Source organism: Pipistrellus kuhlii, unplaced genomic scaffold (assembly GCF_014108245.1).
Source record: "Pipistrellus kuhlii isolate mPipKuh1 unplaced genomic scaffold, mPipKuh1.p scaffold_m20_p_1, whole genome shotgun sequence".
Lineage (NCBI taxonomy): Eukaryota > Metazoa > Chordata > Mammalia > Chiroptera > Vespertilionidae > Pipistrellus > Pipistrellus kuhlii.
Genome location: NW_023425404.1, coordinates 22689945 through 22716414, shown reverse-complemented (window position 1 = coordinate 22716414; position 26470 = coordinate 22689945). Strand labels below are relative to the sequence as shown.

The 26470-nt window shown below is 36.0% G+C and overlaps 1 protein-coding gene across 2 annotated transcripts in view; it reads left to right on the top strand.

The window, feature by feature from the left end:
- The window catches only part of LRRC9 (leucine rich repeat containing 9), an 84024-nt gene that overhangs the window by 36006 nt on the left and 21548 nt on the right, over positions 1 to 26470 (top strand). For both annotated transcript variants that reach the window (XM_045580044.1, XM_045580042.1), the window contains 10 exons: positions 1535 to 1654; positions 5528 to 5719; positions 7553 to 7678; positions 10367 to 10501; positions 11770 to 11947; positions 14200 to 14420; positions 15587 to 15709; positions 19391 to 19521; positions 21712 to 21820; positions 22413 to 22552. In XM_045580044.1, the coding sequence (XP_045436000.1) occupies positions 1535 to 1654; positions 5528 to 5719; positions 7553 to 7678; positions 10367 to 10501; positions 11770 to 11947; positions 14200 to 14420; positions 15587 to 15709; positions 19391 to 19521; positions 21712 to 21820; positions 22413 to 22552 (1475 nt within the window). The remainder of the gene's footprint in view (positions 1 to 1534; positions 1655 to 5527; positions 5720 to 7552; positions 7679 to 10366; positions 10502 to 11769; positions 11948 to 14199; positions 14421 to 15586; positions 15710 to 19390; positions 19522 to 21711; positions 21821 to 22412; positions 22553 to 26470) is intronic.

Here is a 26470-nt window from a genome sequence, read left to right as displayed (position 1 = left end):
ATAAACTATCAAGCATATATTTAGGGAAGTTGATGCATTCAGTTGTGGACATGTTAGGTGTAAGGTATCTGTAGAATTTACAATGGATGATACCTACAAATGACCTGTAGAATAAACTGGTATGCTTAAATTGGCCCTTCTTAATTTTAGCTAAGTTTTTACAACTATTTGACATTCACTTGTTTCTCCCTACCAGGAATTTAGTTGTATCCATCCTATCTAATAAAAGAGTAATATGCAAATCTACCATCATTCCAACACACAAAATGGCTACAACCATGTGGACACAAGATGGCCGCCACAAGATGGCCAGCAAGGGAGGGCAGTTGGGAGGCACCAGGCCTGCAAGTGAGGGCAGTAGTGGGCAATCAGGTCAGCAGAGGAGAGCAGTTGGGAGGGACCAGGCTGGCAGAGGAGGGAAGTTGGGGAAAACAGCCTGGCAGGGGAGCAGTTAGACATCAACCAGGCTGGCATGGGAGTGGTTAGGGGGTGGTTAGGCTGGCAGGCAGAAGCAGTTAGGGGCAATCAGGAAGGCAGGCAGGCGAGCAGTTGGGAGCCAGCAGTCCTGGATTGTGAGAGGGATGTCCGACTGCCCAATAGGATCAGGCCTAAACAGGCAGTTGGACATCCCTCGAGGGGTCCCAGATTAGAGAGGGTGCAGGCTGGCTGGGCTGAGGAATCCACCCTCCCCCCATGCATGAATTTTGTGCACTGGGCCTCTAGTATATATATATATATATATATATATATATATATATATATATATATATATGCCTAAGTGACTGGCCAACCAGCCAACTGGCCAACCGTAAGCTAGCTATGATGCACACTGACCACCAGGGAGCAGATGCTCAATGCAGGAGCTGCTGAGCTGCAGTGACTTGGCAACTGGGGTTCTCAGGTGATGCACCTGGAACCAGAGAGGAGAGAGCTTGATTCTAGGGTACATCACCCAAGAAATGCCCACCCAAGAACTGCATTCTGGGACTCCTCGGGAGATGTTGGAGAGCCAGTTTTGGCCCACTCCCTGCAGGCCAGGCCGAGAGACCCCATCAGTGCATGAGTCCATGCACTGGGCCTCTATTATTTAACTATTTTCTTAAAATAATTTCATGCCAATTAAAGATAAACTTGGACAAAGTGGAAAATTAAATTAATCAAGAACCAGATCTAATGATGCTATAATAAACTAAACCTTCTAAAAATGCTACATTAGATTTTAAAAATATATTTTATTGATTTCAGAAAGGAAATGAGAGGGAAAGAGAAATAGAAACATCAATGATGAAAGAGAATCATTGATCAGTTGCCTCCTGCACACCCCATGTTGGGGATCGAGCCTGCAACCCAGGCATGTGCCCTGACCAGGAATTGAATCATGACCTCCTGATTCATAGGTCGTCACTCAGCCACCGAGCCACTGGCTGGGCAGGATTTTTTTTCTTCATATTGGCTCAATCTTAATGTCATTTAAGTAACTATGGTAGAGAATATAATCTGTCTTATTTTAAATTTATGTTTTATTTTACTTCAGAATCTGAATCTACATGGTAACAGCTTGAGTAGACTGAGAGATCTCTCCAAGTTAACAGGACTTCGAAGACTTAGTATCAGCTTTAATGAATTTACTTGTTTAGATGATGTATACCACTTGGTAAGAACTGTCCTTTTGAAATTATTTAAGTAAAGCAGAATTATTAATTTAATGGATAAATTGTACTTGTAATTATGACCTCATGTATACCATATTCAAGAATATATAGCCCAGATCAGGAACAAAACCTAAATAGACTATACTATTTTACTTTCTCTAAACTAGAGATTCCATTTGAAAACCAAATATGCATTTATGGCTGTATCTAATTTCTAGCTACTTCTAAAAATTTTTATTAAAACCATTCCAGATTGCTTTTAAAATATCCTTTGGAAAGTGTCGTTTTCTTTTTATTTTGCTCTTACTACCTCACATGTAATATTGTCAGTTCTTCCCATCTGTTCATTATTCATGTTATTTTTTTTTCTCTCTGCCTTGTCCTTTCTACCTGAATGTCACATGCATGGCTCTTCTTTGACTCATGTTTGTCATCTCATAGTTCATAGGACAAATACAGAAATGCTCATATACACATTAGTTTGGATCTTGTCTGGCTTTTGCTTTCCTTGTCATATATTATGTAGCAAAACTAATTACACATGTGATTTCATAACGCCAATCCAGCATTCCAAGTTTCCCTGGGTCCCAGCTCATTGACATACCTTTTCAGAATATTATTCTCAGCTCTTATTCATTCTCTTACCGGCTAGCAAGGATATCAAACCCTTGTACTGCTGCTTCTACCACTGTTGTGGGGGCAGTTACTTTGTTTATTGGCCTTAGGTTTCAGGGTTAATTAAGCTCCCTTCTTTGTATCTTGTGGTAAGCCAAAGTACTATTTATTTATTTATTTATTTATTTATTTATTTATTTATAAATTGAATTTATTGTGGTGGCATTGGTTCACAAAGCCATATAGTTCTCATGTGTACAACTCAACAAAACATCATCTGCATACTGCATCTTGCACCCATTGCCCAAAGCAAGGTCTCTTTCAGTCCCGGCTTTTCCCCTTTTTCCTATTTCTGTTTGCTCTGCTCTAGTGATTCGCTGAGACCCCACCCCACCCAATTTCCAACCCCACCTAAGCTGTGGGCAGCAGCTTTTGCATATGAATGGCCTGTCCTTTCTCAGGCTAAAAACCTGTCAAACAACCTGCAGCTTGGTGAGGTAGCCCCAAACCTATCAATAAAAGGCCCAAGACCCACTATCCTGCCTTGCTTCACAGCTGGACCTCATCTGGGCACTTCCAAACCCAATAAAAAGAGGGGAAATTTGCAGTTCTCTCTGGGTGGCCCTAGGCAGTTGCTGACTGCACCTTCCTGGAGACTCAAGAGCCAGTGTACCCAGTGATCAGTGTCAGACCATACCAGATTACAACTCTACACATTTGTAAGCAACACACTCAAGGGGCACATTCGGTGAGCACTAAAGCCCCAATGAAGCAAGTCCTGCTCCATAAGGGTGTCTCCTGCATAGCAGCGTTCCCACTGTAGTTGCAGCTGGTCCTCACAGCCAGTTGTCCTGAGGTCAATTCCTCCCAGTGACACTAAAAGCATTCAAGTCTCAACTACAACAAGACTGTGCTAACAGCCCGCAGAGAGGTGCACCTAGAAACTCTCAGCTTAGGTGACAGGGAAGGCTGAGCCACTGAGCCCTATAGGACAACTAGTACATAAGGCCACTCTATCAACTCCAGGAGACTTAGCAGCTCTACCCAATATATAGAAACAAACACAGGGAAGCGGCCAAAAAGCGGAAACAAAGAAACATGTCACAAACAAAAGTAATAGAAGAAATCAAACTATTGGATATAGAATTCAAAACCACAGTTACAAGGTTATTCAAGAATCTTCTAAAAACCTCTAAGGGACTTCGTGAGACTTTTAAGGAGCTTAGTGAGAATGCAAAAAAAGAAAAAAAGAAAAAAAAGAAAGAAAGAAAAGGACCAGTCAGAAATTAAACTTACACTGACTGAACTAAAGAATAATATACAGGGATTCAACAGTAGACTAGAGGATCCAGAGAATCAAATCAATGATTTGAAATATGAGGAAGCAAAAAGAACACCCAACCAGAAGATCAAAAAGAAAAAGAATTAAAAAATATGAAGATAGTGTAAGGAGCCTCTGGGACAATTTCAAGCATACCAACATCTGAATTATGGGGGTGCCAGAAGAAAAGAGAGAGCAAGATATTGAAAACTTATTTGAGGACATAATGACAGAAAACTTCCCCTACCTGGTGAAAGAAAGACTTACAAGTCCAGGAAGTGCAGAGAACCCCAAACAAAAGGAACCCAAAGTGAACCACACCAAAACACATCATAATTAAAATGCCAAGAGCAAAAGACAAAGATAGAATCTTAAAAGCAGCAAGAGAAAAGCAGTTAGTTACCTACAAAGGGGTGCCCATATGACTGTCAGCTGATTTCTCAACAGAAACTATGCAGGCCAGAAGGGAGTGGCAAGAAATATACAAAGTGATGAATAGCAAGAACCTACAACCAAGATTACTCTACCCAGCAAAGCTATCATTTAGAATTGAAGGTCAGATAAAGAACTTCACAGACAAGAAAAATCTAAAGAAGTTCATCACCACCAAACCAGTATTATATGAAATGCTGAAGGGTATTCTTTAAGATGAAGAAGAAAAAGGTAAAGATTAAAAATATAAACAACCAAGTGGCAATGTATCTATCAACAATTTAATCTAAAAATCGAATGAATAAAAAATCTGATGAACAGAATAAACTGATGAATGAAATAGAATGAGGGGCATAGAAATGGAACAGACTGACAATTCTCTTTCAGAGGAAAGGGAGTTATGGGAGGGGGTGTGTGGGAAGAGATTAGACAAAGATCTTTTATGCATGTATGCATTACCTATGGACACAGATAATAGGGTGGTGAGGGCCTGGGGTGGATGGGAAGGGAGCTATGGGGGAATATAGAGAGACCTCTGTAATAATCTCAACAATAAAGATTAATTAAAAAGTTAAAAAATAAAACTATCCTAATAATACACAAATTAGATAATATGCTATCATTAAAAATAATTTTAAAGAACATTTAATGGCCGAAACCAGCTTGGCTCAATGGATAGAGCATTGGCTTGGGGACCGAAGGGTCCTGGGTTCGTTTCCGGTCAGGGGCATGTACCTTGGTTGTGGGCATATCCCCAGTAGGGGGTGTGCAAGAGGCAGCTGATCGATGACTCTCTCTCATCGATGTTTCTAACTCTCTATCTCTCTCCCTTCCTCTCTGTACAAAATCAATAAAATATATATATTTTTAAAAAAGAACATTTAATGATTATGTGAGCATCTTAAAGGATACAAAATTCTATGCAATATAATCTTTTTATACAAAAAAATATATGTCCCTATAATAAAAAATTTTCAATTATTCTGAGCAATAGAATTACATGTTTTCTATATTTTCTTTGTATCTGTTTATTGTAGTTCCCAAATTTTCAACAGAAAATATGTTACTTTAATTATTTTTTAAAAATTCATGCACTTTTGAATAAGAAAATCTTAAAATAGGTTTGGTTTGTACCTCTGAAGAACAACCTTTTAACCATGTTCAATAGTTTAAAGCAAAAGCCTAAGTATTAAGAAGTGTAATTCCTTGTTTTGAGGGACAAATTATATTCCCAGTTTCTCTTTGCCCTCTCTTCTCTGAAAGCAAACAGTGCCACTCTATGTTAATAAGGGTGAAGTGTGAATTAAGAGAGAATGACTAAAATAAAATACCTGTAGCTCTATAGGGAATGTATACATTGATACCATGATTGCAGTATAACTACTGTTTTAGGTTTCTGTGAGGATTACCAAAAGCATGTAGAATACTTAGAGGATCATAGAGAAAGGAACTATGCAAATACAAACCACAATCCTTTCAGTATCACTTCTATTTGTATCTATTGCAGTACAACCTTGAGTATTTGGATGCAAGCCATAACCATGTGATAACCCTTGAGGGATTTAGAGGTCTGATGAAACTGAAGCAATTAGACTTGAGCTGGAATCAACTGAAAAAATCTGGCGATGAAATAAATATATTATGTAAACACACCACAAGCCTTCTTACTCTTGATATTCGACATAATCCATGGCAAAAGGTATGCAACAGACATAATAAATAAGCAAACAATTATTTTTATTTCAAAGCCATTTTCTCACTACTATTCGATGATAGCCAGAAATAGGCAAACTATCTTCATTACATTAGAATTTCTTCTTTAAAAAAATATTTTTATTGATTTCAGAGAGAGAGAGAGAGAGAGAGAGAGAGAGAGAGAGAGAGAGGAACATCAACAATGAGAAAAAAATCATTGACTGCCTCCTGCACGCTCCCCACTGGGAATTGAGCTCGCAACCCAGGAATATGCCCTGAGCAGGAATTGAATTGTGACCTCCTAGTTCATAGGTTGATGCTCAACCATTGAACCATATTAGTCAGGCTAGAATTTCTTGTAAGTATTTCATAAGCTGAATTTAGTATAGTAATCAAATGAATCAAATGTTGCTATAAAAAGTAACATTATAGCCTATAAGAAGGCTATAATTTCATGCCAGAAATTTTTGTAATCTAATGGTTTGATAGTATTATGGCTTTAAGAATGTTAGATGTCATTGCCATTTAGAAAACTTCTGAGAGTTTATGTAGCTCACTGTGCTAGAACTTTATTGTAATGAAGCAAAGGAACCAAGGATAATAGAGTACAGTAAAAGAAATATACTACAAAAGGGGGACAAATTTGTCATCTCCACTATATTATACTATAAAAAGAAATTTGAACACTTTTTTCTCATCAAAAAATATGTAGGTTCATGCTAAGAAATTTCATTATGCAATGATTATATTTAAAGTGTGCCGAAACCAGTTTGGCTCAGTAGATAGAGCATCGGCCTGTGGACTGAAAGGTCCCAGGTTTGATTCCGGTCAAGGGCATGTACCTTGGTTGCAGCACATCCCCAGTGGGGGGTGTACAAGAGGCAGCTGATCAATGGTTCTAACTCTCTATCCCTCCCTTTTCCTCTCTGTGAAAAATCAATAAAATATATATATATTTCTAAAATGAAGTGTATCTCCAAGTATTGAAAACAATCCCCAAGTTTATAATTTCAAGAATCCTCCTTTCTTGCTTTTCAAAGATTGGTTCTATTCAATTGGCCATATTACTGTTTATATTTCTTACATCTTGTTCCATAAAATTTTTATCAAAGCAGACTTCTTGAATCATCACAGTACACCTATATCCATGTTGTCAAATTAAATGTCCGTAGCTGACTAGCTGACTGCTGATCTAAATTAAAAGGAGGCACGGCCATTGTTCTTTGAACACTTTCACCCCAGTCACTTTTCAACAGCTTATGGGATTTCCCACTTTGTAAGAATAGAACCATCCACCTCCAACAGGACAGATTAATTCACAAATATAATTTAATTTTAACTATTATGTAAAGAACTAGAGACCCAGTGCACAATATTCATGCATGAGAGGTGTCCCTCAGTCCAGCCTGCACCCTTTCCCAATCTAAGACCACAGGCTCCTAACTGCTCACCTACCTGGGTGCCTGATCGTCCCTAACCACTCTGCCTGCCTGATCACCCCTAACCACTCTGCCTGCCTGATTGACCCTAACCACTCTGCCTGCCTGATCACCCCTAACCACTCTGCCTGCCTGATTGCCCCTAACCACTCCGCCTTGGCCCCTGCTGCCACGGCTTTGTCCAGAAGGATATCTGGAAGGACATCCAGTTGTTGGGTCTAATTAGCATATTACATTTTTATTATTATAGATAAGTTAAGCCTCTATTTTTAGATATATAATAAAATGGAAGATGCATAATTTTGAGTTATATGGGAAGGAATAAAAAAACCCTTACTACCATGCCATAACAGATGTAATATTTTGTAAAAATTTAACTTTCTGTTATTTTTCCCCAGCCAGCCACACTAAGGCTGAGTGTTCTTGGAAGACTGAAGACCCTGACTCACTTAGATGGGGTTGTAGTTTCAGAGGAAGAAGCTACAGCAGCTATGAAATTCATTAGTGGCTCAAAGATTACTCAGGTTAGATTTTACTCTTTAATACTAATTGTGATATTTTGAATATACAAATAATATTTTCTATGTTCTTATTTTGTTATTGAGATTTTATATCCTCTTAGCATGCTAATAAAAAAGCAATTAATATATAACAATTATATCCCTTGAATTTTTTTCTGTTGAACTGTATCCCATTTAACTTTTTAAAAAATATATATTTTATTGATTTTTTTTTTATAGAGAGGAAGGAAAAGGGATAGAGAGTTAGAAACATTGATGAGAGAGAAAAATAAACATTGATCAGCTGCCCCCCTGCACACCTTCCTGGGGACATGCCCTCAACCAAGGTACATGCCCCTGACCAGAATTGAACAGACGCTCCATCCATCAAGCCAAACTGGGTAGGGCCCATTTAACTTTCTATAAAGTAAAATAAGCTTAGAGGCCATGAGAAATCATTTAGTGAATTATGTACATAGTATTGATATTATATGTTTGTGTTTGAAAAAAACACAATCTATTAACTTGAAGGAGGGGAGAGGTCTATGTTACGCAGATTAATAGTGCTAATATTTTGGACAAAGTCACTTCAACATTCTAAATATCTCCAGTCTAGTTTTCTATCTATTTACTTTTGTAAGGTATTTAAATATTAGTTAATTTTTGAATCTATCAAAATGAAGGAAAGAAACTCTTTTGTTGTTTAAAAATACAATCAACTCCTGAAGAAGAGTTGGGGATTTACCCTATCAGAAATCAAAACCTACTAAAATCCTTTAAGACAGGGGTGGGAATATCTAGCCTGTGGGCTGTACTAGTAAAAGGCCAGTGAAATCATTTAGTCTGGCCCTGCCAACACATTAGGGGTGAGTTAATTAAATGTTTGAGTAAATATAGCAGACTAATTTTTGTATGGCCCACAAACAATGTTTTGGCCCTTAGCAGAAAAAAAATGTTCCCATCCCTGCCTTAAGACAATGTGGAATTGGTGAAGAATTAGACAGATAGACCAAAAGTATAGAATAAAAAGACTCAATATTGACCCACACATGCATGGAGACTTGATAAATAACAAAGCTGCCTTTATAGATCAGAGAGGCTAGTCAATAAAAGGCACAGCGACAAGTGCGTTAAGAACTTTACTGTAAAAAGAAAAACCAATATATTTTGGGAAAAAATATCAGAGATTCTCAGTGTGATCTTGAATTAGGATAGAATTTATTACACGAGAAACAGATAGCATAAAACTGTAAAAGACTGGATTTGTTTTCAGTAAAATTAATACATCTGTTCCTCAAAAGGGATACCATGAAAAGACATACTCGGAAAGGAAATTTGCAACACATATAACTAACAACAGATATATATTATATAATTAGAATACATCATGAAAATAACCAGCCATCATATAGAAATAAATGGTCCTGAGATTTAAACAGACACTTCACTGGAAAGGAAGTCAGAACAGCCAAATAACTTAGGGAAAGATGCTCTACCACATTTGTACTAGTATTCAAGAAAAATGAACATTAAAACTATAGTGACTGCTCTAGTGGCTAGAGTGTCAGCCTGCGGATCTAGGGGTCCTGGGCTAGATTCTGGTCAAGGGCATGTATCTTGGATGCAGGCTTCTCCCCTGGCCAGGGTCCTTGTTGGGGCGTGTGCAGGAAGCAACCAATCGATGTGTTTCTCTCACATAGATATTTCTCTCTGTCTTTCACTCTCTCTTCCACTCTCTCTAAAAATCAGTAGGAAGATATCCTCTGGTGAGGATTGAAAAAAAAAAAACCACAAAAAAAATTGCAGTGACTTACCAATTTATAGCCACCACTTGGCAACAATTTTAAAGCTTTTGCTTCAAGTTTTAGCAAAGATCTGAATTAACATTACAATCGGTACAATTACTTTGGAAAAACAATTTGGCATTATTTAGTAAAGCTGAATATAAATATACAACTCAGCATATATACTGGGTACATATTTGTATATACTCTAAAGAAACTCTTATTGTATACACCAGGGGTCATGCACAATAATTTTATAGACAGGAATGTCTATAAAAGCAAAGAACTGAAATCAGATCCAATGCTCATTAACAGAAGAATTAGTAGGAAATGCTACATAGCAATGACATCTAAATAATCTACAGCTACATGCAACAGTGTAGCTAAGTCTCTTAAATATAATGTTGAGTAAAAAAGCAAGTCATAGAAAACTTCATATATATTATTCAATTTACATAAAGTTCAAATATGTGCAGACTAAATTATATATTGTTTATGAACACAAACAAGTCAATAAAGTAAGTAAATGGTAGATACAAAATTTGAGAGCATTTGATCATTCTTAGGGGATCAACTGATTCACTTAAGTGATGGCTTTTGAGGAGAAAGAGAAAAGGATTAAGAAGGGTAATATGAATAGTGTAGCTCTTAAGCTGCTTTCATGGGTGGATTATATGGTGTTTGTATTACAGTATTGCTTTCACAATTTTATAAATATTACTTGTATGGTTAAATATCTGCTAAGACAAAAATAAAGCACATAATTTAAGCTTTATCTATACATTGAAAACATTTTAAGGCAAAGGAAGTGTTAGATTTTAAAATTATTAATTGGGCCACTCATGTAGGAAACAGTACTTTTAACTAGATATAAATAAACTTCTATATGTCATTTCCTTTACTCATCATGCATTTTTTATTGTGTTAGTTATCTCTCTTACGGCATGCTAGCAGTAAAGAAGAAAGACCACGGATTCTTAGTATATGGCCTTCTGCCAAAATTCTGACACAGATTTCGAAGTTAGGACCACATGCACATCTGAATGCAAACTGGCACTTGAAGGTAAAAGCTAATTCTATTAAACCCATTTTTTAAAAAAAAGCTTAATTTCAATAGATTTTTAGTTAGCTTTGGTCTGTATATCATAAAGAGGACACAGACAGGTGTCAGAAAAGTGGAAGCGTTGAATTAAAATTAAATAGGAGATCAAGTTGTATCTAGTTATTTATGGGGCTAGACTTTGACAGTAGTCCCCATCGTATTGGGGATTTTTGCATAAAGGTAGACTACAAAATCAAAGAGTAGATTCTGATAATATGTCAAAATAATCAAGCAAACTTTAAAGGTCAGAGCCAGAGATCAAACCAAAAGTTTGGGTGGCAAGGTGAAAGGGATGGAAAATCCTGGCACAGGCACCAGGGAACCTCATTTCCTTTAACCTCACAGTTAAAGGAAAAGGTTCTGAAGGCCCAGCAGCTACTTGCCACCTAAAGCACCCTTATATATCTTACCAAAGATAGAAACTGGGTTATAGAAAAGCTGAACCTTGAAAATAGAAGATATTAGTGGCATGATTTATATATATATATATATATATATATATATATATATATATATATATATATATATTATTGATTTTGTACAGAGAGGAAGGGAGAGAGATAGAGAGTTAGAAACATTGATGAGAGAGAGTCATCGATCAGCTGCCTCTTGGATACCCCTTACTGGGGATATGCCTGCAACCAAGGTACATGCCCTTGACCGGAATCGAACCTGGGACCCTTCAGTCCCCAAGCCAACGCTCTATCCATTGAGCCAAACCGGTCTTGGCAGTGGCATGATTTTTATGATGGGATATATACAGATAATTTAGCTGTGATGCAGGTCCAGTGACAGCCTTGGGACACAGGGAGTTCTGGAATTAGAATGGCCCTTTAAATTGTTCCAAGTTGGCCAGGCCTTTATATCCCTCGGTCATTGGATGCGAGGAGCGTGACCTCCTCGGGCAAGGCAGCTCTCTGCAGCTGAGGCTGTCCCTGAAGGGGCTGAAAGCTGAACGCTTTCTGCCAACAGCATTCCCAGCAGCTGCGACAAGTCTTCCGTTGCAGTGGGAATCTGACTGGCACAGCACAATGACCATATTCCATATAAGTCCCTCTTGGAGTTAAAATGTTGTCAAATTTTACTTTTTTGTAACCTAAGGGCTTCATAACATTGTGAAGGAATTCCTTTGATGTTACCACATTTGAATCATTTCACTGGTCGTTATTTATAACACCGAATTTATTGATGAGATTCAGAAGTAATATATACTGTTAATTACTCTACAGATAACTGCCTTAAATTTAGATGGGCAACATCTCTTTGAGATCACAAATTTAGAAAAATTGGAAAATTTGAAATGGGCATCATTCAACAACAACAACCTCACTAAAATGGAAGGCCTGGAATCCTGTGTTAACTTAGAAGAGCTCACATTAGATGGGAACTGCATCTCAAAGATAGAAGGTAAAGTATTTGAGAAGTTGGAAGTCAGGATATGAATATCTAATTGACAAGAGCAGAAAATGAATGGCACAGAGGATGCAATTTCTGAAGAGGAAAAGCTCTAGGGAAGTGCCAAGAAGGTTAGGAGCAGAGTATTCTAAACACCGATTAGTGGGGTCCATGACCACCTGCTGAATATCATGAGCCCAAGTAGCCGACTTTCACCTCCTCCGCCTTCCCTCTCCTCTGTGCCAGTGTTTACCAACTCTTACCAAACCTAACCCATTACAAACAGGCAGTAATTAATACTTATAGAGTTGGGGGGAAAAAAGGGGGGAAGAAAAGAATGAATGAGGTACTTTTTAAAAAGATAAAACAGCCGAAACCGGTTTGGCTCAGTGGATAGAGCGTCGGTCTGGGGACTGAAGGGTCCCAGGTTTGATTCCGGTCAAGGGCATGTACATTGGTTGTGGGCACATCCCCAGCAGGGGGTGTGCAGGAGGCAGCTGGTCGATGTTTCTCTCTCATCAAGGTTTCTAGCTCTCTATTCATCTTCCTTCCTCTCTATGCAAAATCAATAAAATATATTTAAAAATAAAAATAAAAAGATAAAACAGCCCACTTTGCTTTTCAAAATATGGAATTAAAGTTACATTTGGAAATTTGAAGACTTCAACAAAAATGAAAATTTATTCACAAGAGGTTAAAATCCAAATGTACTATGTAACCTTTTATATGGACCCACATGCAAGTACAATTAGGCAGCTTTACTAATGTCTGGGTATATACACACATACACACACATACATGGGCATCAAATATTCCTGGATGTGCATTTTAGTAACGGGAGGTCCTTGGCAAGGACTGAAGGTAAAAATTGGAACTCATAGCTGGAAAAAAGACTTAATTTATAATTTACTCATTTTTGAATTCTTGGATTACTTTTAGCACATGTATGGTGTACTACCTTTTTCATAAAATAAAAAAAAATTATGTCAAAAATTATATATGCAAACACAAATATTAAATATATTTTAAAACAGCATGAATAAATAGCATTTGTTATACTTTATGTTAATGGCTGTTAACAATATATTTCTAAACCTTGCTTGAACATAAGAATCACTTGAGCTACTTCTTGAATATACAGATTCACAGGTCTCTCTGTAGATTTTGGTTAATAAGCCTGAAGGTAGCTAAGGAATTTGTGTTGAAAACCATCAGGAGTCTTCCATTCCCATACAATAGGGTGCTAATTTAGCTTTGTACATATAATTGAGAACCCTGTTTTCTTTTTTTCCCTTCCGTAAGCTCACTAAAGGGAAGAATCCTCCAACCTATACTCCTTTTCCCTATACCTAAACTTTAACAGATATTTCTCTTCATTTTTCCAGACATGCTTGGATGGTTTTATCTTAACATACCCTGGATCGAATTAACTTTCAGCATTGCATAGTCCTATGATAGAAGTTGGTGGGAAAGGGGAGTGAGTAAAATTTACTGAGGACCAATTATTTGCCAAAAGCTATAACTGATGCTCTTCAAATGCCATGCTAATCCTGTGGCCCTTTAGAAGTATAATAGATTGTAGTATGGCCACTTTGTGGATGAGAAAAATGAGACTCAGATGTCACATTATTTACAAATCTAATAGTGATACAATTGAAACCAACTCTGATCCAAAGCTCTTATCTTTCAACTGCACCTCCTTCCTACCTACAGTTATAAAGTGCCTACACTATGTAACGTACACAGGAGTTGGACTGTGGTGAGAGGTGGCATTTTTTAAAAAGTTCTGTCTTAGAATTCTTTTAATCATACAAAGGTAAAATTAGCCTATTTGATTGTTTTTAATGCAAATAATACCACAATGAGGAATATGCTCCAGAGTATTGTACTCCAGTTCCTTACCCTCTTATTAAATGGGGTAATTATTTTTACCTTTGTGTAGAGCTTTGTGTTGCTGTGATCATGAAAAATCTTAATTATATCTCTTGAAGTTTATTTGAAAGCAAAACTTAGTATTTCCTACTACGTAATACCTTCCCTTAACAGCTAAGAAGAATGAGTCTACTTAGAATTCCAAAACTGAATTTAATACATTAGCTAAGACTTCATACAATCTATATCCTTAAGTAAAAGGAAAAATGATGATGGTTAATATTACAGAGTCTGCAGAAAAAGAGAAACAGAAAAATGAGCAGACATTTATTTTTTTAAATTAACCTTTCAGTGCTATCTGAATCTTTTCTTGGATTTGCTTATTTTTCTAGGCATTTCCAAGCTGACTAAATTAACCCGCCTCAGCATGAACAATAATCTTCTCACTGGTTTGGAAAAGCATACCTTTGATAACTTGCTTCATCTTCACTCCCTTTCTCTTGAGAACAACAGAATCACTTCCCTGAGTGGCTTACAAAAAGCTTTTACTCTAATTGAGCTATACATAAGCAATAACTATGTTGCTCTCAATCAGGAGATCTACAACTTAAAGGTGACTACCTGGGGTAATGTTTTTGTCTTTAAAAATATTGTTCCTTTGTACTATGAAAGCAACTCATGTTCCCTGTACTCCATGGGTAAATTTTTTTAGTGCTCAGATAAAATAACCCATTCCTCCTAACTCAGTATTTCTAAGAATTTCCCAAGCTGGATAGAGAGTAAGATTCTTTAACATTTCCTGTTCTCAGAGCAATTCTTAATTATCTCTCACTTACGTACTGGTTCCTATTGGTAGCCCTGTCTTTCTGGTCAACCTTGCCTTAACTTTGTTCTCTTTAGTTCTCCCAAGCTATTGTATAATAGGGTTTACTGAAAGTTTGAATAAAGTGGAGTTTACCACAGCACAGAATAGGAATTAATCTCAAATGTAATGTGTGATTTAATTGTTTATAAAGTTCAATGGCCATTTCCTACCACTGGAACTCTCACCTTGCTCCCTTTTCTTTTGCTAATACCATATTTCTAGGACTTTACGTCCTAACAAAAATGTAGGTCCATTTCCCATCTTCCCTCAAGTTCAGATTTCTCCCATCTTATTCCCCAATATAAATAGTTCTTCTAACGCTTGCAGAGGCAACCTAATCAACAATAGCAGCAACAAAATATACCATTTTACATTATGATACAAAATAGTTTCACTCCCTCTAACCTTAACCTCTTCCAGCCATATCCACTCAGGACCCTTTCTTCACAAAGGTACATTAAAATGTCTTGTCTGATAAAAAAAATTTTAAAAAGCACATTTTCCTTAAAAAACAAATTCTGCCACACTCTTAGAAGGTAAGAGCACTTTAGTTTTATCCCTCATCAGAAGGCAGTGTTCTCCATCCCAGTTATATCTCTATGCACATATACATACTATTTAATAGGCCATTATTCCATAAAAAAAGTATACTCTTTTAAACTTCCCTCCAAATTATTATTACTGATAGATGATTCATTTAGTACCAGCATTCAAAAATGGATTCTGATAATATTATACAAAATTGGACCCTAATGGTCTGACTGGGTAACACTTGTACTAAAAAGTATACTTAAAATCACTCAAATCACTATAAAATGATAAGGTAATTCAAATATTAAAATTCAAGGATAAACTCTTAAGGGAAAAACATTGAGATATATATCACTTTAAATGTATGTATTTTTATTTCCCAGAATTTATGCAACTTAGTCATTCTAAATGTGTATGGAAACATTATTGTATGGAATCAAGAAAATTACCGGTTGTTTGTAATATTTCATCTTCCAGAACTGAAAGCTTTGGATGGAATCTCAATTGTAAGTTGTTTTATGACTCAGCTTTTGGTCCATATGGAATATATGAATATTCACATATCCATAGGCCATAATCATATTTAACATTCTTTATCTCTAACTTACTCTGCTTATTAACATCTAGGTTTCCAAAACACATTATGGACCTGGGTTTCCAAATTTTTTCCTCTGGCCAATTCTCCCCACCCCCCTTTTATTAGATGTATTGGGGTGACACTGGTTAACAAAATTATACAGGTATCAGGAGCTCAGCTGTACAGTGCATCATCTGTACACTGTGTTGTGTGTTCATCCTCCTCCTCTGGCCAATTCTAATCATCTGAATTGAGGTGGCAGGGAAGCAAAGATGCTGCCTACATTTGCACCCACTAATTCAATGCCTTAGAAATAAACAGCACAATTTTATGGAACAGGAAAGAAAAAAACTGCTCTGGAACCCTACCAAAAAAAAAATGCTCTGGAATCCTACCAAAAAACTGTTCTGGAGTCCTACCAAAATAGCTCCCTATTTCCTGGAAAATAGAGTTATTATATCTAAGAAAATATATTTAAACCAACAAATGATATGTTATCATTACCAGTAAATGAACCAACAAATTACATGTCAACATTACCAGTAAACTATAAAGAAAAATAAGACAGGACTAAATATGAAAGCAATATTTAGAAACTTAAATTCTATAACAACTAAGTTAATACAGGGCTCCTATATAACACTGCCTAGCTCCTGCCAAACAATAAAATTCATCAAATCTTCTAGAAAATTGATAGTTCATAACTGTTTGGGACTCAGAGGTGCTCTGAGAAGACTGCTCATTCTGGTCTTGCTGCTCTTTGTGGTCACAAGACTAGGAAAGGAGAAGCCAATTAATCAGAAAATTTTTAAACAAGAATAGGTTTACTCCCTCCAAACACCACAAAATAAATCATGGCCCCAAACAGAATGGGAGCAAGGAGAAAAGCCTTGAAGCCCTACCCGGTTTGGCTCAGTGGACAGATCATCTATTCCTCAAAATAGGAAATAAAAAACATTCTCCCCCAACACAAACAAATTCTATAAAATCTCCTACGGGGTTTTATTTAGGTATTGGCTTTCACTGGGGGATGTTTTAAAAGTAGACTTAGGAAACGTATGTGCTCTAATGATGGTGGCGAAGATCTTATCCTTCCTATCTCTCTGTGCCCTCATTGAAGGATCACGTGAGAAAGTGCTTTTAGAAGGAAGTGTGGGAAAACTTTTTCCCCCAAGGAAAAGTTACCCTCCGTTCACTGACAATAAGTGTTGTTTAACTATTTTTCCTTTCACTTTGACTACCTAAAAGTTCAGGGTCAAATTATGGTTCAATAACAGAAAACCCTGGATTTATGGTCTATCTGTTTCTACCCCCAGTTTTTATCTATTTTGACTTAGATCATTCTTGGTCCCCATCTCCATTATTTATTATTTTCATTTTACTGTTGAATTGTATGTGCTTCCTGTAAGCTGCCACAAATTCTTTGTGGGGTGAGGTAGAGTATAAATATATGAATTAATAATGGAACATGAAGACCAGACTGAATAATTTAGACTTTAATTGAGGCATAATGGAAGGGCATTAAAGATTGAATAGGGAAGTAACATATTCAAAACTATATATTAGGAACTTTAATCTAACAGAAGTGTTTACAGTAATAGATGAGAGACCAATATGGGGCTATTAGAACAGTCTACATGTGAGGTATGGAGAACCCGAGTCAAGGGGAGTTGACTTTAAATGGAGAGCTGAAAGGTATGAGAAATACTGGGGAGAACCGACAGAAGTTAGCAATCAATTGGCTTGAAGGACAATGAAGGGAAAGAGTAAAAGATGTCTACAAGGGTTGAGTCTATACCAGTACGAGATATTGTAACAGGAATATGAATATAAGAAGAAAAGCACTTTTCAGAAATAAGATTATTAATGTTGAACACACTAACTTTTATATGATAGTGGATCATCTGACTGGAGAGGCCAGGCAAGCAGTTGAAAACACAGGACTAATTTTAAATATGGAAATTAGATTTATATTTGTTTAGATTTGGAAGTAATTTGAAGAAAGTTGATAGTTAAACCAAAAGCATATGTAAGATGATCTAAATTAAGAGAGTAGAGAAAGTAAATAAATCCAAGTGAGGCTTTAAAACTTACATTGAGGAAATTTACAGAGGAAAAGAAGCCATAAAAAGTATATGCCCAGGGAGATAGACGAGCAATATAATTCCAGAGATTTTTTTTTTTTGTTAATCCTCACCCAAGGATATTTTTCCATTGACTTTTTTTTTTTTTTTTTTTTTTTTTTTTTTAGAGAGAGAGTGGAAGGGAGGAGAGACAGAGAGAGAAACACGTCAATAGGTTGTTTTCTATATATGTGGCAAAATCCAGTCTGCATATGCCCTTGACCAGAATCGAACCCTGAACCGTCTGTCCACTGAGCCAAAACAGGTAGGGCTTCAAGGCCTTTCTCCTTGCTCCCATTCTGTTTGGGGCCATAGTTAATTTTGTAGTATTTGGAGGGAGTTAAACCCATCCTTGTCTAAAAGTTTTCTGATTAATTGATTTCCCCTTTCTTAGTCCTGTGACCACAGAGAGCAGGCTTTTTGTGGATTTTTTGTTTTTTTTTCTTATTGGCATTTTTGGATTTCTGGCTTTTCCAACATACATGAGGAAAAATGAAAACCCAGGTCTAAAGGGAAAATTCACTTCTGTGTATTTCCTTTACTCTTCCATCACTATCACACTCACAACACTTACCAGCTATGTTCGGGGGTCTTCCTCCAGGGGAATCTACAACTTGTCCATCTGTAGTCTCTCTTTTGCTGGCAGACAGAACAGTATCATTGGCATTCTGTGTCTCATATTAGGTCCATCTCTGCATTACTATAGACCCCCCAATTTTCACCTATTTCATAGGCCCACATGGCCATCTTAACTAAGCATAGGGTGATATCTGCTTGTCAATTCCAATTAATTTCCAAACTTAGAAGGAAGTTCTACAGGTATTAACATGGCCTACTTTAATGTACCCTTCAAATTTCCATAGGGCCATGCCCCATATGGGCATCCCTTTAATAGGCCAGGCTTCCATTGCCCTCCTGCCTAATCATATGGCTTAGCTAGGAACATTGGATGAAGACCATATATATATATATATATAATAAATAGCAAAACACATCAGGGAACTCACCACAATGTCATTTCTCAAGTCCCAAGGTACCTGGCTGGTCTGTTTTCTTCCCTTCAGTCTCCTTCTTTATTTTATACTAGAGGCCTGGCGCATGAAATTCATGCATGGGTAGGGTCCCTAGGCATGGCTGGCATTCAGGGCCAGTCTGGTTCCTCTCAGCCTCCCCGCCACCTCTTTCTTCTTTCCTTCACTCCCTGAGTGCCCCTGGTCCACCGCCATGTTCTGCACCACCCCCTAGTGGTCAGTACACATCATAGCAATCAATCGAACTTCCCATCTCCCAGTTGAACTCCCAAGGAGACAATTTGCATATTAGCCTTTTATCATATAGGAGGATCCCATGTGTAGGGGTTTTAGTTGTACTCAATAGGAGGAATAGAGAGAAATGAGTCCACTTTATTTTGACCTGAAACCAAAGAAAGAATGTCATTTAGTCATCTGTAGGGGAAGGCATTGCTTTCTAAATGTTCTCATATATAGGACCCACCAGAGACTGAGTGTGCAAAAGATTTGTTTGGTGGCAGACTAACTTCTGACATGATTGCAGAACGACAAGGACATTCAAACTTCACCCAAATGCAAGAATTAAATTGGACTGCATCATCCATCAGGTAAAAATATTTTATTATATGTTTTTTGTATAATTAAACATGTAATTATTATCAGTTTCTAAGGTTTATAATTTATACAGCTACCCAAATATAACTTATAATTCAGAAAATTATCTACCTTACTTCAAAATCTATGCTAACTTTGCCACCCTTTGAAATATTCTTATAATTTTTATCATCACACACTATGGTTAAAAATGTCATTAATCTCTTTCTAAGACCTTATATTTCTCTTTTCTTTTACAACCAAGCTTTTAAAAGTTAGAATAAACTAAGTTTACTTGTCACATCATACCACCCTAATTAATGCAATCCAGTTTCATTCCTCTAACACTATTCTTATGAATGTTACCACTGTCCTCAAGGTTAATAAATCCTTTTATTGCCTCTCCTTTTTCCTTATTCTGCACTAATCACACACAGAATAAGGAGAAAAAAAAAAGGCAATAAAAGGATTTAGTTTATGATAATGACCCCAACTTTTGACTAAACCTAGGCTCCGCACTTGAATATTCAATTGCTTTCTATCAATAGTGTCTAGAAAATAACATCCATGTATTGTTGCCCATGCCAAAAATCTAAGAGTTACTTCTCTCTCTCCTTTGTCCTTCATTTTTAATTAATCACCATGTTCTATTGAGTCTATGTCTAAATATGTCTCATAATTACCCTCTTTTTTCCAAAGTCACTGCCATTAGCCTAGGTTGGAAAAGAAACAATTTTAGAAACTTTCTTGACCTTTTTTATTGCCATATATAACCTTCCCTGCAAGTCCATCTACAATCCATACCATCTTTTAAGATGCAAGGTTTATCAGAACACTTCCTTTGTTAACATTGTTCAGTGGCTTTCCATTGTCTACATAATAAAATTTAAAGTCCCATTGTAAAACATAGAAAACCCTTTAATTACCTGCTTATTTTTATCTCTTTTAATCCTTACCTTTATTGCCCTATAACTCTTTATGCTCCAGAAATTCTAAATTATTATAATTCTTCAATCTCAATCATAAGATGATGTGTCATGTTTCTGCCTTTGCTTATGCCTGTTCCATTGCCTAGAACTTTTTCTTTTCTAATTTGCCTAACAAATGCCTATAAATTCTTCAAGTCTCATTTTAAGATTGTTCTCCCCTGCAAAGAAATTCCTGACTTTCCCAAATATGTTTTTCTTTTCCTAAAAGGCCATTACAACTAACTATTATAGCAATTTTTCTTCTTCTGCATCCCACTCCTTCAGGGTAGAGACAATATCTTTTGTAACCTTTTCTGACATGTTGTCTGCACTTAGGAAATAGTAATGAAAATATGTTGAATGAATAAAAGTATGTCATAATTATATTTTCAGGGGTTAGAGTTTGTTTAAAGAAATGGGCAACACAGTTATTTAGCTTTATACTCTTTCTCACAACTCAAAGGAAGGTAGAAGAGTTGTAAAGCATTCTGTTTAATTATCGAAATGTTCTTACAAAGTGGAATGCAATAAAAATTTTCAGATTTCACAAAAACCCTGCTATCAAAGATTTCACTTGCTTTCACCTTTTCTTTTCCATTCCTAACCCCTTCCTGGCATTTCAGAAATCACCTATTTCACTCATATCCTCTGCAGTTTACAATCTGAAAATCTTATGATTTACCATATCACCTTCACTATGATTTAATGAACATGTGAATTTATAAAGAAACTGAAGATGTTAATTGTTTAAAGTTTCTTTTATGATAGTGTTATAATAGACATTTTTTAAAGCAATGAAATTCTATGTCATTTTTTTTACATATGTGCTCCTCCAAAAAATGTAGTTATCTCGCCGAAACCAGTTTGGCTCAGTGGTAGAGCGTCGGTCTGCAGACTGAAAGGTCCCAGGTTCGATTCCGGTCAAGGACATGTACATTGGTTGTGAGCACATCCCCGATAGGGGGTGTGCAGGAGGTGGCTGGTCGATGTTTCTCTCTCATCGACGTTTCTGGCTCTCTATCTCTCTCCCTTCCTCTCTGTAAAAAATCAATAAAATATATTTTTAAAAATGTATTTATATCATCACTTGATCCATAAATTTTACATGAAGGCAATTCTTTTTATAGCATTTGTCAGATGAGATTTTTGAAAATGCTTTTGGTGTTGTACATGAGGGATTCACCTAAATAATTTTCCTACTAAAATTGTAACTATATTTACTTTGTCTAAATTCAGAACTGTGGATTTGATTCCAATTGACCAATTTAGAAATGTGTGTAATGTGAACCTACAGAACAATAATCTTACCTCATTCAGTGGATTAATCTATCTGCCTAATGTGAAGGTAAATCACAAATTTTCTTTCAAAGTTTTCAGTAAAAGCTGTAATCATCTTTATTTTGGATTAAAAGGTATTTTCATGTTATTAAAGAAAAACAATTCCTAAAGTGTTGTGTTTTTTTTTCACCAAACAAGAAAAGCATTACCTTCCAAAGTTATTTTGGTTGACCTCTGTTTTATGTGATTGTCTTATAAGCAGTAAATCTTACTCAGAGTAGTGGCCTCCAGGCTTATAGCTTGACTGAGCCATTTTATAGTCTTTTATTTTATAGTCTTTTAAACACAGGGAAAATAGCAATCTCTCCAACCAAACAGTTATTTCATCTAAATCAGTGTAGACTGAGAAAGTTAAACAGCTCTCTTTTGTCTCCATTATTTTATTTAAAATGTCATTTCCCAGAATGTCAAATAATTTTTTTAAAAATTCAAAGCCAAATCCAGACAATTTGCAATATAAAAATTTGTAATTTTAACAATGATATCATTAAATTATGTTGTACAGTACAACCATTTTAATAGCTTTTGAGATATTAATTCAAACATATATATCAGCATTTGTTTTTTAAAACCTGATTAATAAGATATTCTTTTGATAGGTCTTATGCCTCAACTATAATCATATTGAATCAATCATACCCAGACTAAAGCCTCAGAATCACTTGTCCAACAGACAAGTACTCTACCAAAAAGTGTCTTCAAGTGGGTATGGGCAGCAAGGAACATCAAAAATAAACAGGTACTTTTATTTTTACAATTATAAATAAATTTTGCTGGGAATTTAAAAAGCAATTAAGTCACATTAATGATAGCAGCAACATACATTTAGCTTATTTTAATGCTTATTTAATAGCTACATGCCAAAGATGAACTTCACAAGTAAAAAGGTACTCAAAATACTCCTTTGTCATTAATTTTTCTTTGCTCCCTCCATTTCACACTCATATTGTAAAAAAAGAAAATGAAAAAAAACCTTGGATGTTTAATGGCTGTGTGTGTGTGTGTGTGTGTGTGTGTGTGTGTTAATTTATATATAATTCACATATAACATTCACCCTCTATGTATAATTCAGTGATTATTTTAGTATATTCACAAAGTTGCAACCATCTAATTCCAGAATATTTTCATCTCCCTATAAAAGAACACCTAACCTAAAAGCATAGGCTTAGGTTTCTTTTGTTTTGTCTTTGTTTCTAAATTATCTGGTTACTTAATGCCCCAGCATCAATGGAAACGATAAATTATGAAGAAGTTGCGAACATACCTCCCATCTTCCTACACATTTTTGGTAGAATATAAATATAAATATAAATATATATTATATAAATTTTACCTTTTTCTATGACTTCATTTAACTATAATCATACAGTAAGTATAGTCTTTTGTGTCTGGTTTATTTTGCTTAGCATAATTCTTTTGAGATTTATCTTTTGTTGCAAGTGTCAGTGATTCATTTTTATTATTGAGTAGATTTCATTGTTCAGATTATATGACAAGTTGTTTCCTCATTTATCATTGGTGAACATTTGGGTTGTCTCCATTTTGAAGCTATTTTGATTAAAGCTTCTATAAACATTTCATTTATACACATCCTTTATATTTAGAACTATTTATAGTAGTTTTTACAGCTTTCTTAAAGTACAGTTTACATATTATGTTCACTCATTTAAGTGTATGAGTTTTACTAAATTTGGGGGGGGGGCGGAGAAGATATATGTATTACTATATGTAATACTTTAAACAATAAAAAATATTAAAAAATAAATTTATAAAATTGTGCAACTATTATTACAATACAGTTTCAGAACATTTCCATCATATTTCAAAAGGATCCTTCAGGTCCATTTTCAGTTAATTCCTTGCCCCACCTCTAGCTCCAGGAAACCACTAATTTATTTTCTATAGAGGTCTGTTTTCTAGATATTTCATATAAATGGAATCACATACTATATGGACTTTTACATCTGATGTCTTACATTTAGCGTAATGTTTTCGAGATTAATCCATATTATAGTGTATATTAGTAAGTGAACTTTTTATTGCTGAATATGTTGGGTATTCCATTGTACAGATATTTCACACCATGTTTATCCATTCACAAGTTGATGGACATTTGGGTTGTCCCCACTTTGGGGGTAGTATGAATAATACTGATATAAACATTTATGTAGAAATATTTGTGTGCATTTATATTTTCATTTCTCTTAGGTAGACACCTAGGAGTGAAATTGATGTATTGTATAGTAATTTAATGTTTAACTTTTTAAGAAACTGCCAAACTATTTTCAAAATTGGTTGCACCATTTTGCATTATCAATACTACTTTATACAGATTCTAATTTCTCCATGTCCTCCTTAGCACTTGCTATTGTCTGTATTTTTTATTACAGCCACTCCAGTGGTTTTCAAGTGCAATTTCATTATAGTTTTAATTTGCATTTTCCTCATGAGTAATGTTATTGAGCAGCTTTTCATATGCTTATTAGCCATTATTATATCTTGTTTGGTGAACTGTTTAAAACTTTTGCTTATATTTTAATTAGTTTGTTTGACTTTCTATTATTGAATTCTTTAAATATTCCAGATATAAGCCCATAATTAAATAAATGATTTACAAGTATTTTCTCTCAATGTGTGACTTTTTATTTTCTTAAATGGTGTCTTTAAAAATTTTTTTTATTTTGATAAAGTTCAAATTATCAACTTTTTCTCTTACACATAGGGATTTATGAACTCTTCCTAGAAACTCTTTGCCTAACCTAAGGTCACAAAGATTTTTCTCATTTTCTTCAATGTTTTATGTTTCTTTCTTCTTTTTTTTAATGTAATTATTGATGTTAGAGAGAGAGGAGGGGAAAGGGAGAGAGAGAGATAGAAACATCAACATTGATCAGCTGCCTCCTGCAAGACCAGGAATCAAACGGGTGACCTCCTGGTGCATAAGTTGACACTCAATCACTGGCCAAAGTCTTATGTTTAATCTCTTACATATAGGACTAAGAAGCATTTAATTTTTGTGCATACTTTGAGGTAAAATGTGTGGTCTAAATTTATATTTTTGCATGTGGTTATCTATTTATTCCAGCTCTATTTAAAATACGATCCTTTCCCTATTGACTTTCCTCGGTACCTTTGTTGAAAAGCAATTGATGGATAAATGTAGAAGTTTATGTCTATTCTATTTCATTGATCTCTGTATATGTCTTTTTACCAATACCAGATTGGTTTGGTTACTGCAGCTTATAATAAACTAGAGGCCCAGTGCACGAATTCATGTATGGGAGGAATCCCAAGGGAGGTATAGGGAGCCAAAATGTGATCGGCCCTCCAGATGGGCAGTGGGATGCCTTTGCTGGCTGAGATCTGGATCCTTCCCATTGACTTTCGCATTGGTTGTTGGGAGCCACCTGGTGGCTGCTTTTATATTTTTTCTTTTTTGTGGAGCGTCTAGGAAGGGGAAAAGACTGTGGTGCCTGAGTCTGACTTCCAGGTGGCCAGTGGCACTGTTGGGATCCAGCAGGCAGCACTGGTTTATTGGTGCCTGGCCCATTCTCTGGAGATTGGACCTGCAGAACTACTGAGGGAGTGAGTAGCTGCCACCAGGCTGGTGGGCCACCTGGATGGGTTGGTCAGCTGAGTAGTGCTCCCGCTTGTGGGAGCACCCTGACCACCAGGGGGCAGCTTCTACTCCTTGGTCGTCAGTGCATATCATAGAGACTGGTCAACCGAATGTTCCAGTTATTCTGATAGTTCAGTCGTAATGGTTGCTTAGGAATATATATATAATGTGAACCCTTCAACTTTGCTCTTTTTAAAGACGGTTTTGGATATTCTGGACTCATTGAATTTCCATACAATTGTTAAGCTAAGATGGTTATTTTCTTTCTTTAAAAAAAAAAATAAATCTTTATTGTTTAGATTATTACAGTTGTTTTTCTTTTTTCTCCCCATTGCTCTCCTCCATTTGGTTCCTATCCTACTTTATGCCCTTACTCCCTCCCCCACCCCCTTATTGTCCTCATCCAAAGGAGTAAGATTTTTGTCCAATCTCTTCCAGCATCCCACATGCCCTCCCCACTAAGAATTGTCAGTCCACTCCCTTTCTATTCCCATGATTCTATTATACTCACCAGTTTATTCTGTTCTTCAGATTTTTTATTCACTTGATTTTTAGATTCACTTGTTGATAGATATGTATTTGTTGTCACTTTGTTGTTCATAATTTTTATCTTTACCTTTTCTTCTTCTTCCTAGAGAATACCCCTAAGCATTTCATATAATACTGGTTTGGTGGTGATGAACTCCTTTAGCTTTTTCTTGTCTGGGAAGCTCTACATCTGACCTCCAATTCTAAATGATAGCTTTGCTGGGTAGAGTAATCTTGGTTGTAGGTTCTTGCCATTCATCACTTTGTATATTTCTTGCCACTTCCTTCTGGCCTGCATAGTTTCTGTTGAGAAATCAGCTGATAATCGTATGGGTGCTCCTTTGTAGGTAACTGTTTTTCTCTTGCAGCTTTTAAGATCCTTTCTTTGCTTTTGACCTTGACATTTTAATTGTGATGTGTCTTGATGTGGTCCTCTTCAGATTCCTCTTGTTTGGGTTCTCTGTGCTTCCTGGACTTATAAGTCTATTTTTTCACCAGGTAGGAGAAGT